Source organism: Cydia splendana, chromosome 2 (genome assembly GCF_910591565.1).
Source record: "Cydia splendana chromosome 2, ilCydSple1.2, whole genome shotgun sequence".
Lineage (NCBI taxonomy): Eukaryota > Metazoa > Arthropoda > Insecta > Lepidoptera > Tortricidae > Cydia > Cydia splendana.
The window spans coordinates 26,170,401-26,190,016 of NC_085961.1; the positions used below are offsets into that span (position 1 = coordinate 26,170,401).

Here is a 19,616-nt window from a genome sequence, read left to right on the forward strand (position 1 = left end):
CGAGTCTCCGCCAATTACTCAGTTTTTGTTAGCGCTACAAAAACAGTAACAAAGGTCATGAATGTCATGATTAAACATAATTTAGTTACAGGAAGTTAAATGTTAGTGCATTGTGGGAAACTTGACACAACGCCATCTAGCTTCGAGTAGCTCGAAATAAATTTAACAACAAGCATTTGACTATTCTTAAAACTCTATTGCTGAAAGAATAAGAGCTTGCAAAAATAGTTTAGACTGTTCAGCTACCCACTGTCTTCTGTATTATACTGTTGGTCTGTGCTATACAACATTCTGGTGCGGTGCGTTTCGGTCACCTTCACTGTCATTGAATGATTTATTAACGCTTATTCTAAACATGCAAAAAACAAGGGTGCGTTATCTATTTATTGTATATCAAAGCAAGTGGCTAGGTATAAGTTATCATTGGCTATATAGCAGTTAATAGCAGGAAGATTGAATCAACGGAATTACGGAACTGTCTACGCCATCTACCACCAAGTAGAAAAAATATGACATATCAAAATGAAAATTAAAACTACCCATAGTAATAACTCAATCTTGATAATTCGGAGCTCATTTTTTTACGATATGTTCATTGTTCGCAAGTGGTGGATAAGGTGGAGGGAAAGTCAGGGCCGCGGAGAACAGTCTCGAGGAGTCGCATGGCTAAGACGCGCGCACACCGCCACTCGCTGTCGATCGAGTATACCGTTTTACTATAGTTTTAAATAAAGTTCTTGAAGTGCAGGTGCCATGGGGAACTCCGCGTCCGTCAAGCTGAACGATAAGAGGAAGTGGCAGTAAGTTGTTGTGATTGCTTGTTTATAAATAAACAACATTATTTTATCGTATGAGTAACCGGTCGTTCGCGAGAATTAGATCGAGTTAGGTTAATTACTAGGGTATGAAATAAATTTATTAATTTTTTTCTTGTTTATTGATGATATTATACACGTAGGTATGCCAAAGGTACATGGGACTAGGAGAGTTTTGTCCTCTGGACAGAAACATTACCTACTTGTCAAGATATGCACTGGCCAGACCACAGGGCCAGACCCAGCTAGTGCAAAGCTATTACCTTTACGATAAGATAACAAATTAAATGTTTAGCCCTACAACGGCAACAACTAAGAATTAAGGCGTGTGTCTTAGCGAGAATGTCTGTAGGCCTTTTTCCTTGGGGTTAGTCGACAATGTACTATGAAAGATGAAATGGATTTCGATTTCGGTCACCTAGTCTTAATGCGGTATTAGGTATACCTACTATACATAACCATTTTACTGATGAATAGCTAGAGTTGTAAGGTATTGAGGTTGCCTGAAGGAGATCGCTATTTACCAACAACAAGACCGCCTGTTGTAACTTTTACATACATTAATTTTTATTAATGTTCAAATTAGATACTTACCTAATCTACTTATAACTAATATAATTTAATAAATATACCTACACATATCTACAATACATGTTATTTACGTAGACGTTGTGAATCTAGATTAGGCTTCAACTAGATAAGACTGATATCTAGAGTATACTTAGGTACCTACACGGTGTGGTTACATTGTCTACTGTTTATGTAATGTTTACTTGACTGCTGCAGGTGTAATAAATAATGAACAATTTACATGCAACGATATACATAATATCGAAACACCTTATATGCGTACCTACGAGTAGATATTTATGCTATGCATCTCACTGATCGAAGTATTTATATTTCCTGTTACAAGTTCTGTGATTATGCTTATATCATAATATTTATAATATAAATACCTATCTAATTAGTAAAGAACTTGTTGTTTAACATATCACCAAATTTCGACCAAATACCTACTCGTAAATTTAAGAGCGCTATTACATTTCGGCGTTGAGCGAGTTTAGGTATTTTACGCGCTGCGGCAGGCCGTGCGAGCTCAGTATGCCGATCCCTTCTACCACACTCGCACTACAATGATGGATTAAACATTCTTGATCCTTCGCGAAGCATATTGAAATCAACCATAACAACACTAACTGTACTTAACTTTTAAAGTTCTAAAACTGTTATTTGGTAAGTACGAAAATACTAAATGCAGTGCAAATGTACATAGGGGCTGTTCATAAATTACGTCATCTATTTTTGACGATTTTTGACCCCCCCACCCCTCAAATCATCCAAAAATTAAGCTTCGGATGAATCTGTTTCCTCCTACGTCATGTTACCATCATCCGATGTCCAGACCCCCCCCCCCCCACTCCTCCCATTTGAAACGACGTAATTTATGAATAGCCCCATACTCGTACTTATGAAGGTAATCGCCATCGAGTAATATTCGAAAGAAATTATAGGTACCTACTCGCTTATTTACATGTTTCGTCATTGCATTTGGTACCTATAGGTTGTAAAGTTTGTATCAACGAGGGTTTAAAAACGAACTGGTACTGAGGATCTGATGATGATTAAGGTGGTCACGGATACCAATCAACCATGTAGTAACATGATTAGGCTCGTTTGATTCGTCTCAACAAGATCTTTGACACTGAAGATACACAGGGTCTGATGATGGAGCTGGAAGGTGGCCACGGGTACCAGTCTATCATGTAACTAAACAACTTCGTGTTTGGGCTCGTTTGATTCGTCTCAACAAGATCTTTGACACAAGACAGTACTCAGGGTCTGATAATGGAGCTGGAAGGTACCATTACCAATCAACCATGCAACTAAACCACATCGTGTTTAGGATCGTTTGATTCGTCTCAACAAGATCTTTGACACTAGGTGATACTCAGAGTCTGATGATGGAGCTGGAAGGTGGTCACCGGTACCAATCAACCATGCAACTAAACCACTTCGTGTTTAGGCTCGTTTTATTCATCTCAACAAGATCTTTGACACAAGGTAGTACTCAGGGTCTGACGATGGAGCGCGAAGGTGGCGACGGGTACCTGTCTATCATCATCAGCTCCATCATCAGACCCTGAGTAGTATCTTATGTCAAACATCTTATTGCGACGAATCAAACGAGCCCAAACACGAAGTGGTTCAGTTACATGGTAGACTGGTACCCGTGGCCACAGTCCAGCTCCATCATCAGACCCTGAGTACTAACTTGTGTCAAAGATCTTGTTGCGACGAATCGAACGAAGCCAAACACGAAGTGGTTTAGTTGCATGGTTGATTGGTACCGGTGACCACCTTCCGGATCCATCATCAGACCCTCAGTACTACCTTGTGTCAAAGATCTTGTTGCGACAAATCAAATGAGCCCAAACACGAAGTGGTTCAGTTACATGGTAGACTGGTACCCGTGGCCACAGTCCAGCTCCATCATCAGACCCTGAGTACTAACTTGTGTCAAAGATCTTGTTGCGACGAATCGAACGAAGCCAAACACGAAGTGGTTTAGTTGCATGGTTGATTGGTACCGGTCACCACCTTCCGGATCCATCATCAGACCCTCAGTACTACCTTGGGTCAAAGATCTTGTTGCGACAAATCAAACGAGCCCAAACACGAAGTGGTTCAGTTACATGGTAGACTGGTACCCGTGGCCACCTTCCAGCTCCATCATCAGATCCTGAGTACTATCTTGTGTCCAAGGTCTTGTTGAGACGAATCAAACGAGCCTAAACACGAAGTGGTTTAGTTGCATGGTTGATTGGTACCGGTGACCACCTTCCGGCTCCAACATCAGACCCTGAGTACTATCTTGTGTCAAAGATCTTATAGAAACGAATAAAACGAGCCTAAACACGAAGTGGTTTAGTGGCATGGTTGATTGGTACCGGTGACCACCTGCCGGCTCCATCATCAGACCCTGAGTACTATCTTGTGTCAAAGATCTTGTTGAGACGAATCAAACGAGCCTAAACACGAAGTGGTTTAGTTGCATGGTTGATTGGTACCGGTGACCACCTTCCGGCTCCATCATCAGACCCTGAGTATTATCTTCTGCCAAAGATCTTGTTGAGACGAATCAAACGAGCCCAAACACGAAGTGGTTTAGTTGCATGGTTGATTGGTACCGGTGACCACCTTCCGGCTCCATCATCAGACCCTGAGTACTATCTTAAGTCAAAGATCTTGTTGAGACGAATAAAACGAGCCTAAACACGAAGTGGTTTAGTTGCATTGTTGATTGGTACTGGTGACCACCTTCCGGCTCCATCATCAGACCCTGAGTACTATCTTAAGTCAAAGATCTTGTTGAGCCGAATCAAACGAGCCCAAACACGAAGTGGTTTAGTTGCATGGTTGATTGGTACCGGTGACCACCTTCCGGCTCCATCATCAGACCCTGAGTACTATCTTGTGTCAAAGATCTTGTTGAGATGAATAAAACGAGCCTAAACACGAAGTGGTTTAGTTGCATGGTTGATTGGTACCGGTGACCACCTTCCGGCTCCATCATCAGACCCTGAGTACTATCTTGAGTCAAATAAATACATATAGAATGTCAGGTCGTTTCAAATATTTTTAATCCTGTCCGGTAGTTTATTAAACTGTACCATTATAAATTATAATACTATAAAAACAGTGCTAGGATCAAAGTCTCTCGTTGCGGTTTACACGCACACAGTATAGCGTTTTACACGGCGCCCGCCGCACACAATGATAAAAAACCTCGTCGTCGCCGTTGAAAATGTGCGGAGCCGACCGACACACGTCCTGCCTCTACAAGCTCTGCCGCGGCACTGAGCTGGCGCAGCGCGCGTCATCGGTAATATAGAGTAGTTTTCAAAAAATTGCCAAAAAATTATAGTAGAATTTCATAAACACTAATGTATACCAACAGTATAAGCAAACGTTGCAGATTGCTTGAGTATGAAAATGACTTCGATATTAAGAGCGCTATTACATTTCGGCGTTGAGCGAGTTTAGGTATTTTACGCGCTGCGGCAGGCCGTGCGAGCTCAGTACGCCGATCCCTTCTACCACACTCGCACTACAATGATGGATTAAACATTCTTGATCCTTCGCGAAGCATATTGAAATCAACCATAACAACACTAACTGTACTTAACTTTTAAAGTTCTAAAACTGTTATTTGGTAAGTACGAAAATACTAAATGCAGTGCAAATGTACATAGGGGCTGTTCATAAATTACGTCATCTATTTTTGACGATTTTTGACCCCCCCCCACCCCTCAAATCATCCAAAAATCAAGCTTCGGATGAATCTGTTTCCTCCTACGTCATGTTACCATCATCCGATGTCCAGACCCCCCCCCCCCCCCTCCACTCCTCCCATTTGAAACGACGTAATTTATGAATAGCCCCATACTCGTACTTATGAAGGTATATTACTCGAAAGAAATTATAGGTACCTACTCGCTTATTTACATGTTTCGTCATTGCATTTGGTACCTATAGGTTGTAAAGTTTGTATCAACGAGGGTTTAAAAACGAACTGGTACTGAGGATCTGATGATGATTAAGGTGGTCACGGATACCAATCAACCATGTAGTAACATGATTAGGCTCGTTTGATTCGTCTCAACAAGATCTTTGACACTGAAGATACACAGGGTCTGATGATGGAGCTGGAAGGTGGCCACGGGTACCAGTCTATCATGTAACTAAACAACTTCGTGTTTGGGCTCGTTTGATTCGTCTCAACAAGATCTTTGACACAAGACAGTACTCAGGGTCTGATGATGGAGCTGGAAGGTAACATTACCAATCAACCATGCAACTAAACCACATCGTGTTTAGGATCGTTTGATTCGTCTCAACAAGATCTTTGACACTAGGTGATACTCAGAGTCTGATGATGGAGCTGGAAGGTGGTCACCGGTACCAATCAACCATGCAACTAAACCACTTCGTGTTTAGGCTCGTTTTATTCGTTTCAACAAGATCTTTGACACAAGATAGTACTCAGGGTCTGATGTTGGAGCCGGAAGGTGGTCACCGGTACCAATCAACCATGCAATTAAACCATTTCGTGTTTAGGCACGTTTTATTCATCTCAACAAGATCTTTGACACAAGGTAGTACTCAGGGTCTGATGATGGAGCGCGAAGGTGGCGACGGGTACCTGTCTATCATCATCAGCTCCATCATCAAACCCTGAGTAGTATCTTGTGTCAAACATCTTATTGCGACGAATCAAACGAGCCCAAACACGAAGTGGTTCAGTTACATGGTAGACTGGTACCCGTGGCCACAGTCCAGCTCCATCATCAGACCCTGAGTACTAACTTCTGTCAAAGATCTTGTTGCGACGAATCGAACGAAGCCAAACACGAAGTGGTTTAGTTGCATGGTTGATTGGTACCGGTGACCACCTTCCGGATCCATCATCAGACCCTTAGTACTACCTTGTGTCAAAGATCTTGTTGCGACAAATCAAACGAGCCCAAACACGAAGTGGTTCAGTTACATGGTAGACTGGTACCCGTGGCCACAGTCCAGCTCCATCATCAGACCCTGAGTACTAACTTGTGTCAAAGATCTTGTTGCGACGAATCGAACGAAGCCAAACACGAAGTGGTTTAGTTGCATGGTTGATTGGTACCGGTCACCACCTTCCGGATCCATCATCAGACCCTCAGTACTACCTTGTGTCAAAGATCTTGTTGCGACAAATCAAACGAGCCCAAACACGAAGTGGTTCAGTTACATGGTAGACTGGTACCCGTGGCCACCTTCCAGCTCCATCATCAGATCCTGAGTACTATCTTGTGTCCAAGGTCTTGTTGAGACGAATCAAACGAGCCTAAACACGAAGTGGTTTAGTTGCATGGTTGATTGGTACCGGTGACCACCTTCCGGCTCCATCATCAGACCCTGAGTACTATCTTGTGTCAAAGATCTTATAGAAACGAATAAAACGAGCCTAAACACGAAGTGGTTTAGTGGCATGGTTGATTGGTACCGGTGACCACCTGCCGGCTCCATCATCAGACCCTGAGTACTATCTTGTGTCAAAGATCTTGTTGAGACGAATCAAACGAGCCTAAACACGAAGTGGTTTAGTTGCATGGTTGATTGGTACCGGTGACCACCTTCCGGCTCCATCATCAGACCCTGAGTATTATCTTGTGCCAAAGATCTTGTTGAGACGAATCAAACGAGCCCAAACACGAAGTGGTTTAGTTGCATGGTTGATTGGTACCGGTGACCACCTTCCGGCTCCATCATCAGACCCTGAGTACTATCTTAAGTCAAAGATCTTGTTGAGACGAATAAAATGAGCCTAAACACGAAGTGGTTTAGTTGCATGGTTGATTGGTACCGGTGACCACCTTCCGGCTCCATCATCAGACCCTGAGTACTATCTTGAGTCAAATAAATACATATAGAATGTCAGGTCGTTTCAAATATTTTTAATCCTGTCCGGTAGTTTATTCAACTGTACCATTATAAATTATAATACTATAAAAACAGTGCTAGGATCAAAGTCTCTCGTTGCGGTTTACACGCACACAGTATAGCGTTTTACACGGCGCCCGCCGCACACAATGATAAAAAACCTCGTCGTCGCCGTTGAAAATGTGCGGAGCCGACCGACACACGTCCTGCCTCTACAAGCTCTGCCGCGGCACTGAGCTGGCGCAGCGCGCGTCATCGGTAATATAGAGTATTTTTCAAAAAATTGCCAAAAAATTATAGTAGAATTTCATAAACACTAATGTATACCAACAGTATAAGCAAACGTTGCAGATTGCTTGAGTATGAAAATGACTTCGATATTAAGTAGATTTTCGAAGGAATTGACACTTGTTTCGGAGAGAAAATCGAGTTCGTTTTACTTTGATTTTCTCTTTCTCAAAGGTATGTAGGAAAAATATAGTTTGATATGCCTAAAGTACAGGGTATTAGTAATACAAAATAGCCAGGTTTAGCAGAGTAAAATTCTCAACATTTCCAAATAAGAGCTCGCCATTCAGTGCTTCACGGGGTTTTTCGGAAACGACCATCAGAAAAAAAATCATTACTAATTTAATAACTCCTTTTTCTAATATTTACAACGATATTTATAAAGATAAGAAGACGCTTTTACTGGAACAAGTACTCATTGTTTCTAATAATGAGCGCAAAGTCCTGAATTTCGTCGACTAGTATCATCAATTTTGCATTATTTCGACTTTTCTTGTAAGAGCGCTCTTAAGTCTAAAATGCACTGTCACCAACCAACGCAACCACATAACTTGCCTTTCAACCGACTCATTTAACGATTATGGATTCAAACGGAAACTGAGACAAATCTACGGTTTTTCCTGTCGTAAAAGGCGACTAAAGTGGGCCATCGTGCCTTGACAGTCTTGTCAACCAGCCCACTTGGTATAATAACCCAGAAAAGTTCTGGGAAGCACACTTGGTAAAGTCGGATGTTTTTAACACGTTCACTGCGGGACAAATCTTGGTGAACTTTAAACTGGTGCGGTTGAGATCGAATCGGCCCAAACCTAAGTTCTTTTACAGTGCGGGTGAGGCCTTATCGACCCCAAATTTCAGTAGTTACTTACATCCTTCATAATTTTGCCTAGACGAGGATTAGGTGTTTTCTTTTGTGTTGTCTCCATTTGTCAGTAAATGTTTAATATACAGTTAGCTTCGCCCTTGCTTCTGACCTCTGGATAAAGAAAAAATACCTAAAGAATTTTTGAGGTCTTTTAGGCCCCAAAACGCACTAAATTTTATCTGAGACTAGTGAAGGGAATGGCAATTATCGCTAAATTATCGATGAAATAATCATCATTTCACCGAGCATCTTTGGTACAATACCTCAAAAGACGTTTTTAGTCAATCTAATGCAGGGGTCTCCAAACTTTTATACATGAGGGCCATATTGCGCCTCAGAAACTTCGCACCGGCCACCGTCCACCGTTTATTTGTATTAATTATTTAAACTAATTAGCAAACATTATCTATCGGTTACGATTGCTTTCGTATTTAGGTACCTACTTACCAATTATTTACCTACGTAAAACACGCGTGGTTCGAGTTATCGACAACTATGACCGCACTAACGTCAAGCGAACGACTCCCGCGTCGCCAGGCGTTCCGCTCAGTGCGGCCTTGGGGTCACTTTCTTGAGGCGTAAATAAACCCCAACCCGCACTGTGTTGATAAAATATATACCCAGTGCGATTGGGGCTTATTTTGACCTCAAACATTTTTTTTGTACCAACGAGTCCGGGTTTGAATAACATAAAGAAATGTATATTTGTCTTTATCGTACGCCTTGTAAGTAAACGGCGACAGCTCCCGCACGAGAGAGATAACACGAACTTTTAGCCCCGCACCAGCGTGTAGTCGAGCTTGGGGCGGATTTGCCTCAAGCCGCAGTGAACGTGTTAAAATGTCAGTATCCACTTGAGACTACCTGATGATGATTGTTATCTTGTGTTAAACCTAAATAAATCATAAGTAGTTGTTAAAGTGAGTAGGTATTATGTTATTAATAAAATCTCGATGTGATTGTTTAACAAAAGACCTTTTGCTACCGTTAAGAGCGCTATTACATTTCGGCGTTGAGCGAGTTTAGGTATTTTACGCGCTGCGGCAGGCCGTGCGAGCTCAGTACGCCGATCCCTTCTACCACACTCGCACTACAATGATGGATTAAACATTCTTGATCCTTCGCGAAGCATATTGAAATCAACCATAACAACACTAACTGTACTTAACTTTTAAAGTTCTAAAACTGTTATTTGGTAAGTACGAAAATACTAAATGCAGTGCAAATGTACATAGGGGCTGTTCATAAATTACGTCATCTATTTTTGACGATTTTTGACCCCCCCACCCCTCAAATCATCCAAAAATCAAGCTTCGGATGAATCTGTTTCCTCCTACGTCATGTTACCATCATCCGATGTCCAGACCCCCCCCCCCCCTCCACTCCTCCCATTTGAAACGACGTAATTTATGAATAGCCCCATACTCGTACTTATGAAGGTATATTACTCGAAAGAAATTATAGGTACCTACTCGCTTATTTACATGTTTCGTCATTGCATTTGGTACCTATAGGTTGTAAAGTTTGTATCAACGAGGGTTTAAAAACGAACTGGTACTGAGGATCTGATGATGATTAAGGTGGTCACGGATACCAATCAACCATGTAGTAACATGATTAGGCTCGTTTGATTCGTCTCAACAAGATCTTTGACACTGAAGATACACAGGGTCTGATGATGGAGCTGGAAGGTGGCCACGGGTACCAGTCTATCATGTAACTAAACAACTTCGTGTTTGGGCTCGTTTGATTCGTCTCAACAAGATCTTTGACACAAGACAGTACTCAGGGTCTGATGATGGAGCTGGAAGGTAACATTACCAATCAACCATGCAACTAAACCACATCGTGTTTAGGATCGTTTGATTCGTCTCAACAAGATCTTTGACACTAGGTGATACTCAGAGTCTGATGATGGAGCTGGAAGGTGGTCACCGGTACCAATCAACCATGCAACTAAACCACTTCGTGTTTAGGCTCGTTTTATTCGTTTCAACAAGATCTTTGACACAAGATAGTACTCAGGGTCTGATGTTGGAGCCGGAAGGTGGTCACCGGTACCAATCAACCATGCAATTAAACCATTTCGTGTTTAGGCACGTTTTATTCATCTCAACAAGATCTTTGACACAAGGTAGTACTCAGGGTCTGATGATGGAGCGCGAAGGTGGCGACGGGTACCTGTCTATCATCATCAGCTCCATCATCAAACCCTGAGTAGTATCTTGTGTCAAACATCTTATTGCGACGAATCAAACGAGCCCAAACACGAAGTGGTTCAGTTACATGGTAGACTGGTACCCGTGGCCACAGTCCAGCTCCATCATCAGACCCTGAGTACTAACTTCTGTCAAAGATCTTGTTGCGACGAATCGAACGAAGCCAAACACGAAGTGGTTTAGTTGCATGGTTGATTGGTACCGGTGACCACCTTCCGGATCCATCATCAGACCCTTAGTACTACCTTGTGTCAAAGATCTTGTTGCGACAAATCAAACGAGCCCAAACACGAAGTGGTTCAGTTACATGGTAGACTGGTACCCGTGGCCACAGTCCAGCTCCATCATCAGACCCTGAGTACTAACTTGTGTCAAAGATCTTGTTGCGACGAATCGAACGAAGCCAAACACGAAGTGGTTTAGTTGCATGGTTGATTGGTACCGGTCACCACCTTCCGGATCCATCATCAGACCCTCAGTACTACCTTGTGTCAAAGATCTTGTTGCGACAAATCAAACGAGCCCAAACACGAAGTGGTTCAGTTACATGGTAGACTGGTACCCGTGGCCACCTTCCAGCTCCATCATCAGATCCTGAGTACTATCTTGTGTCCAAGGTCTTGTTGAGACGAATCAAACGAGCCTAAACACGAAGTGGTTTAGTTGCATGGTTGATTGGTACCGGTGACCACCTTCCGGCTCCATCATCAGACCCTGAGTACTATCTTGTGTCAAAGATCTTATAGAAACGAATAAAACGAGCCTAAACACGAAGTGGTTTAGTGGCATGGTTGATTGGTACCGGTGACCACCTGCCGGCTCCATCATCAGACCCTGAGTACTATCTTGTGTCAAAGATCTTGTTGAGACGAATCAAACGAGCCTAAACACGAAGTGGTTTAGTTGCATGGTTGATTGGTACCGGTGACCACCTTCCGGCTCCATCATCAGACCCTGAGTATTATCTTGTGCCAAAGATCTTGTTGAGACGAATCAAACGAGCCCAAACACGAAGTGGTTTAGTTGCATGGTTGATTGGTACCGGTGACCACCTTCCGGCTCCATCATCAGACCCTGAGTACTATCTTAAGTCAAAGATCTTGTTGAGACGAATAAAATGAGCCTAAACACGAAGTGGTTTAGTTGCATGGTTGATTGGTACCGGTGACCACCTTCCGGCTCCATCATCAGACCCTGAGTACTATCTTGAGTCAAATAAATACATATAGAATGTCAGGTCGTTTCAAATATTTTTAATCCTGTCCGGTAGTTTATTCAACTGTACCATTATAAATTATAATACTATAAAAACAGTGCTAGGATCAAAGTCTCTCGTTGCGGTTTACACGCACACAGTATAGCGTTTTACACGGCGCCCGCCGCACACAATGATAAAAAACCTCGTCGTCGCCGTTGAAAATGTGCGGAGCCGACCGACACACGTCCTGCCTCTACAAGCTCTGCCGCGGCACTGAGCTGGCGCAGCGCGCGTCATCGGTAATATAGAGTATTTTTCAAAAAATTGCCAAAAAATTATAGTAGAATTTCATAAACACTAATGTATACCAACAGTATAAGCAAACGTTGCAGATTGCTTGAGTATGAAAATGACTTCGATATTAAGTAGATTTTCGAAGGAATTGACACTTGTTTCGGAGAGAAAATCGAGTTCGTTTTACTTTGATTTTCTCTTTCTCAAAGGTATGTAGGAAAAATATAGTTTGATATGCCTAAAGTACAGGGTACTAGTAATACAAAATAGCCAGGTTTAGCAGAGTAAAATTCTCAACATTTCCAAATAAGAGCTCGCCATTCAGTGCTTCACGGGGTTTTTCGGAAACGACCATCAGAAAAAAAATCATTACTAATTTAATAACTCCTTTTTCTAATATTTACAACGATATTTATAAAGATAAGAAGACGCTTTTACTGGAACAAGTACTCATTGTTTCTAATAATGAGCGCAAAGTCCTGAATTTCGTCGACTAGTATCATCAATTTTGCATTATTTCGACTTTTCTTGTAAGAGCGCTCTTAAGTAGATTTTCGTAGGAATTGACACTTGTTTCGGAGAGAAAATCGAGTTCGTTTTACTTTGATTTTCTCTTTCTCAAAGGTATGTAGGAAAAATATAGTTTGATATGCCTAAAGTACAGGGTATTAGTAATACAAAATAGCCAGGTTTAGCAGAGTAAAATTCTCAACATTTCCAAATAAGAGCTCGCCATTCAGTGCTTCACGGGGTTTTTCGGAAACGACCATCAGAAAAAAAATCATTACTAATTTAATAAGTCCTTTTTCTAATATTTACAACGATATTTATAAAGATAAGAAGACGCTTTTACTGGAACAAGCACTCATTGTTTCTAATAATGAGCGCAAAGTCCTGAATTTTGTCGACTAGTATCATCAATTTTGCATTATTTCGACTTTTCTTGTAAGAGCGCTCTTAAGTGCATGGCTAGTGCCTGCAGCGTCGCATATTCCAACTTAATAATAGCCTCTAACAATGACGCACGGAACTTATTTGTCTTTGTTTATTATTTATTCTTAAACCTGATATTGGACGAATTTTACGAAAATGAAGAAAAAAGATTTAATTTAACTCTATCAACAAAATATTTACTTACCCTGGAATTATAACAATGTGTAGGTAAGGTATTAGATAAGGTAAACGTACTGGTGCTCGACGCGGTCCCAGTACATTATGTCAACTTGAAACTTTGTCATTGTCAATAGAGGTGACAGCATGGTCTAATAAAACATGGTCTTCTATTCCCAGAGTGACACGGGCCTACGTCACAATAACATTGCCACTTTATTTCAACATAACATGTTACATGGGTACATTATACCTATGGTTAATAAGTTAAAATATTTCTTTATAATTTTATAATTTTCATTTATATGTATTTTATCTTAAATTTTACAATAACACGTCATTTTTAATTATTCGTTAGCAATATCTTCCGATTCACAAAAGAAATTTCAGACGTTCGGGTAATTCTGTTTACATTACTGGCACCACAGGATAGCGCTGTCACATTTGACAATTCGGATCTAGATAACTTCATGCCCTGACCGTCATCCTTGTCGAACGCGTGTTAATTGTTATTTCCTTCTCGCTCAGTGTCAGCAGTCGCAGTGTTTTCCAAACTTTTCACGTCGTAAGCTTGGTAATTAATGACATTAATGTGTAACTGTGAATTAGTTTTTCAAACGTTTGTCTTGTATAGACAAATAAAGTTTAATTTAATACATTAGATTTGTTTTATTTTACTATGTTTCTACATGAATAACTTACAATTAATGCCGTTAAAATAATTTTCACCGTTGGTTAAAATTCTCCCACATTTTAAAGTTTGAGAACCTGTAAACAACATGATGATGACGTAGGCCCGTGTCAGTTAGGTCATACGCGAATCTCGGAATAGAGTACCAGGCGGAGTATATTATTATACCATGAGGTGACAGCAGGGTGTCATCTATTGGGCATTAGCATGTCGAGCACTAGTACGTTTACCTTATGTGTATTTACCTACCTACCTTGAATTACATGATTACTGTGTCATGTCACTCATGTCCATATTGTCCATCAAGTCCCTTTGACAAGATTTTGACTGTTTAATGGTGACTATCGTTTTAAGCATTGACCTAGCTAAAATTGCATAGATGAATCAGTGTGTACACGAGGAGCTATTAAGAATTAGATAAATGAATTTTCTTGGGAAAATCGTCACCTGTGTCCTTGTTCTAGTAATAGAGCGCTCCATTTACTGTTGGGGTCATTGATAAAAGTTCAAGGGAATTAACCTATTTTACACATCACAGAGTCGGCAACGCGCATGTGACACCTCTAGAATTGCAAGTCCATAGACTAGTGGGCTGTACGTCCTGTGACCACCTATAAAAAAACCGGTATACTTGTGACAGTTAAAGTATTCGGATTCGGTATTAAAGTATTAGGGCAGATGTTCCGTTTGTGTCCACTGACTTTGTGTAAATTTTAAAGTATTTAACATATACCATATACTATTACAAGCTAAATTAATTCATTACCGTATAATGCTCAAAATAATAGGTAAATATAATACAAACTTTAATTATTCTCTCTCTTCCTACCCTGTCAGTGTAGTAAATGGTAATTAAGTGTTTGAGGTAGCACTATAAACACTTTCAAGTCTTTATCACGTAGCTGTACTTATGTGGTTGGTTTAGGTCTTTAGTATATTTCTTTGGTATAGTTTATAACATAGCACTAAGCTGCTACCACTCTGCTCGGCACTTACAGATTTTCTTTACCACGACAAGATTTCTATGTGACATATTCTAGACGTCGCGTTTCTATAACGAAGCAGTCATTATAAATAATAACAGCCGTTACTTAAAATTACGGTAACGTTCAATGTCATTACGTTATAAAAAGCGCGCGAAAGAAAACGAAACCGTGCAAGTGGTTAGACAAGCTTGGAACAGTTACTAAAATTACAGTGATTGAGTATGAGAATAACACAAAGTTTTAGGAATGGGGCCCGTAGAGTTCCCACCTCCCTAGCATTGTCCCGGGGGCATTTTGCCATGGCTCACTTACTTTGCTTCATAATATGATTCATATTTTCAGGTAAAATGATTTTTTGGTTGAAATGAATTTCGAGTGATTCCGAATACTTCAGAATGTCGGGTAGTTCTGAAACTCACTCCTACATAATTGTATCATATTATTAGAGTCTGTTTTAGAAATTTCCTTGCACTGAATGGTCTAAGATTGGTGCAAATTTACGGGGCATTATTTGGAACGTCGAGGTAAATATTTAAATAAACTTATGGGCATAGTCTGTTTTGTAAACAGTGTAGAAAAAGCGATACCTATTGCAGAGTTTGTTTTTTAATCCTTATGTCGATGTGGAGTTGTGGACGTCGTCGTCGTCCACTGTGCACTGGAGACGAAAAACTAATTTCGCTGGGCCATGGTAAGCATATATATCAAGGCACTTTGGCTACCCGTGAAGGAAATGACAAAATAAAAATTTTCCTTCACATTCACATCGTTCATGCTAACATTTACGAATGACGCAATTTTAAAACAATATTGCGTTCATAAATAGGGGCAAGTAGGTAAATAAACTCATTATATAGATAAAAGAAATTTTTAAGAACTGAAAGTTCCTAAACATTTAGTCAAACGAGATTCAGTGCAGTAGTAATGAATTATAAAGTAAGATAAATTAAGTGATTTTATTAATGGTGTGCAACTACCAATAGGTTCTAATCATGTAATCATATATAGCCTTCTTAATTGTGTCTAACCTGTATGTTTTGGGTTTAGTAGAAGAGTAGTGATGCCGGAAGGAAACTTGTCTTCCGACCAGGCTTTAATATATATGATGGTACCTATATATATAAGCTAGTTATTTTTTTTTTAAGCCATGCGGTTTAATCGCGTAAAGCCGGATGCCGCATATAAATGTAATCTAACGTATCTGCATGACCATCAAAAGCCTGCTATTCACAATAATTAAAGTAATTATAGTGCCCTTGAAAACAGTTAAATTGTATCCACGGTGGCTAAGGGGTTCCATTTGGTTAATCGTCATTATGGGTGCGGCCTCGGCCGGCGCAAACAACCTGCCTATTTGCCAACTGCACCTGCACCGTGTCGGCAGAGTCGCGTTTTAGAAAAGGATTGCAACCTACTAGCTGTTGCCTCGTCTCTAACATGTTTGTCATAAAGAGACACAAACAGCTAGTAGGTATAGGGGAAGGTACCCGACCGAAGGAAGCGAACACCCCAGGCAAAGCGAATTCGGGCTCCCAATCCTAAACTATTCGACTTTGTCGCACCACGCGCCTATATGATGTTCAGGATCCTTCGCTGAAGCTTCGCTGTATGAGCGGCTAGCGTTACAGGGAGCGGTCGCTGCGAGAGTCGTCGGTGACGAGTCAAAATGTGTTTTTAGTGCAAAATATTCGATTTTGAAAGGTAAGTACATTCGTACATTGTATGTTATTTTGTCATAGTAATTATCTCGAATTTTAATTCAAGATGCTTCTATTGCTTATTAAAGTATCTTCCTTTTTACAACGCATTTCTTTTAAAACAATCCAACGGTTTTTTTTTAATTCTTAATATCTTTAACTGACTGAATGGGCAAAGTGGATCGGGCAAAGCGGATAGCGTGTTCACTTTGAATTTATTAGGTAAATTTTTTTATGATAATATTTTGTTTGTTACAGATGGTTAGGTATGTAAATATCAAAAAAAGATCGATCATGGCTCCTGGCTAACAGACGTCATGGAAATGGCTATCAAAATGTGGATTCGCTGTGATAAAATGTCTTCAGACTCCGTGAAGACTTATGCTAATGAAATTAGTGAAAATATATCAAAAGTTACTTGTGACAGCTTTTTCTAATTAATATTATTGAAATGATCTTATGTTGATTAATTTTTACTTAGTTATTAAGTTCACTCAGATTTTATTATTAGTGATATTTGATTTGCCCGGAGGCCTGTTTCATTTTGCCCGGCACCCTGGGCAAAGCGAATAAAATATTTTTTTTTACGTTTTGTTCAAAATTGCAGCAATTATTAAACATTGGAGGCTAGTGTTGTTTTAAATTAAAAGTTTATTAAATAAAGACTTATTATTGACACTTTTTTCATTTCTACCTTGTTAAATTTTTCTGTTATGTCAAGTCAAACCTTTTCCGTTCACTATACCCGGACTTCCCCTACGTGCAAAGCACATCGCATTCATCATAGCCTGCATGTGCGAGCTGATGTAATTATGTAATTACTTTGTTAATTGGGTTAGTCACATATGTACCTATATGTTTTGTATTAATATTTATAGCAATATGTACACACAAACCATGCTTAATATTTTAATAAATTAACTGAAAATAGCACTTTAAGTAAAAAAGTTGACGCACAAGTTTCCAATTAATGATCTAAGTTCGAATCGAACGAAGGCAAGCTCTTTTATTATAAACAATAATTAATTTTAAAATAGACGATCTGTTGTTAATCTTAGTAAACTAAATCCGGAAACAATGGCCCTCAAGGCAGGAAATCCTTAATAATATAATTGAACAAGGGCTCTAGAGTTTCCTGTATATTGACTCTGCTAAAATTCATTGCTTATTTAATTACAACGAGATGTAAATCATTGAAAGTACCGACACTTTCGAAAATCGTTGCCAGGATCGCACGTACCCAGTAGAGTGGCGAGACAGTAAAACGAAGTATGAAATTGTTACTCGGCCGAGTAAAAATTCCATACTTCGTTTTACTGTCTCGCCACTCTACTCGGTACGTGCGATCCTGGCATTAGTTCTGCAACGGGCCGACCTCATCATCATCATCACACTTGCATTTTGTATGGGATCTGAACACAGAATGAAGTCATTGAACTGAACGGTGGTTGCAGCTAGGAGGAAGTCCACCTACTATTTCAACTCTTATGGTTAATTTGAATGACTAATATACTTACTGTTGACTGTGATATATGCAATGTAATGTTAAACGCCTGTAGCGCTGCTTAACAATAGATGGAGCTATATCGAATTGAGATGTTTATTATCGCTCTCTCCAAGCTCAAATCGTTCGCCAAATGTGTATCAAATTACACTTTCTCCAAACAATGATTCGATGTAATGACTCGGTTTCAGTAACTGATTCGTCACGGTCGTCAGTAATATACAATGCACATTTTATTATAAATATTGCTTAGGTAATAAGGCTTCTTCATGCTAAAACATACGTGATATGGCACTCAGGCTTCTTCAAATAGCATTTTCGTCCATTGTTTTAAATAAGGCATTTTAGTAGTCTGTGCTGAAATTGCAACAATATGCATGAATAGCAAATAGTCTGCTTATTCCGTCGTCGTAAGGTCCTGTATCGTGAAGAACGATGAGGTTGCGGTAGACCACACAGTTGCTAAACCATCCGCCACCATGACTTGGGACGGGGACTTGCGAAACTGTGCAGTACAGTAGCAGTCAGTTCAAATGCTTACCGACTACTTCACTGCCATTAGACTAGTATAATTGTGATCTCCGATTACGCATATTTTACTGTAAATCTCAGGGCTGCTTTATACGTTTATACTAAGAACCAACTCGCACTCGAACAAAATGTCGCGGTCGGGTCGTGAATTGCGAAATATTAACATTTTGTACTCAAAAGTAACCTAAAGAAGTACTACAAAAAAACGGAATATTTAATGACCGGTATATGACTAAGACTTATTTCGAGGTCTTATAATTAAATTACAGGTAGGTAAAACACCTTTGTTGTGACGATATTTTTTATAGTATAGTAGTAGTTTTTTAAAGTTTAGATTACTGTAATATTAAAATGTTACATGTTAGTTGTGTGTGCCTACGTAAAAATCAATAGTAAATAGGATATTTTAGACGCGGGTGATTCCGGTTTTTTAGACTAACCCGTGTAACGTGACCTCGTTATGTGTACAACGATAATATAACTTTGCATGATCGGAGATCCCTATTATTAATGGTTTGCATGGATGATCATCTCGGCCGCGCACATTAAGCGACTGGAGTGACAGAGAGACACCCCAGTGGACTTAATCACGAAATTAATTAATTGAATTTATAAAGTAATAATCATTACATCTAAAAATGCATACAATGCAACACAATATTCCTCATGAGACCATGCGTATGAAAGGTGGCAATTTTACCTACGCGTCTGAGCTGACGTAGCTTGGTCGATTTTATAGTTCGTTTTTTTAGCATTAAGTAGTTGGCATTAGAAAAAAGGTAAGTAAACAATCTTGACGTGTCTTTTCATTGAAAAACACTTTTGAAAAATAAGTCCCGGCAAATATGTAACAATTATGAATCCGTATCGTATACGATTATTTACATTCTTTTGCTTTCATAAGTAATAGCACAGAATAAATAATAGTACTAGGT

At 39.9% G+C, this 19,616-nt stretch overlaps 1 protein-coding gene across 1 annotated transcript in view; it reads left to right on the forward strand.

Annotated features, from left to right (window-relative positions):
- The first annotated feature begins 631 nt into the window (after window positions 1–631).
- LOC134806044 (NADP-dependent malic enzyme-like) overlaps window positions 632–19,616 on the forward strand; it is a 50,669-nt gene continuing 31,684 nt past the window's right edge. The window contains exon 1 of the mRNA XM_063779249.1: window positions 632–800. Within this exon, the coding sequence (XP_063635319.1) occupies window positions 754–800 (47 nt within the window). The 5' untranslated portion in view covers window positions 632–753. The remainder of the gene's footprint in view (window positions 801–19,616) is intronic.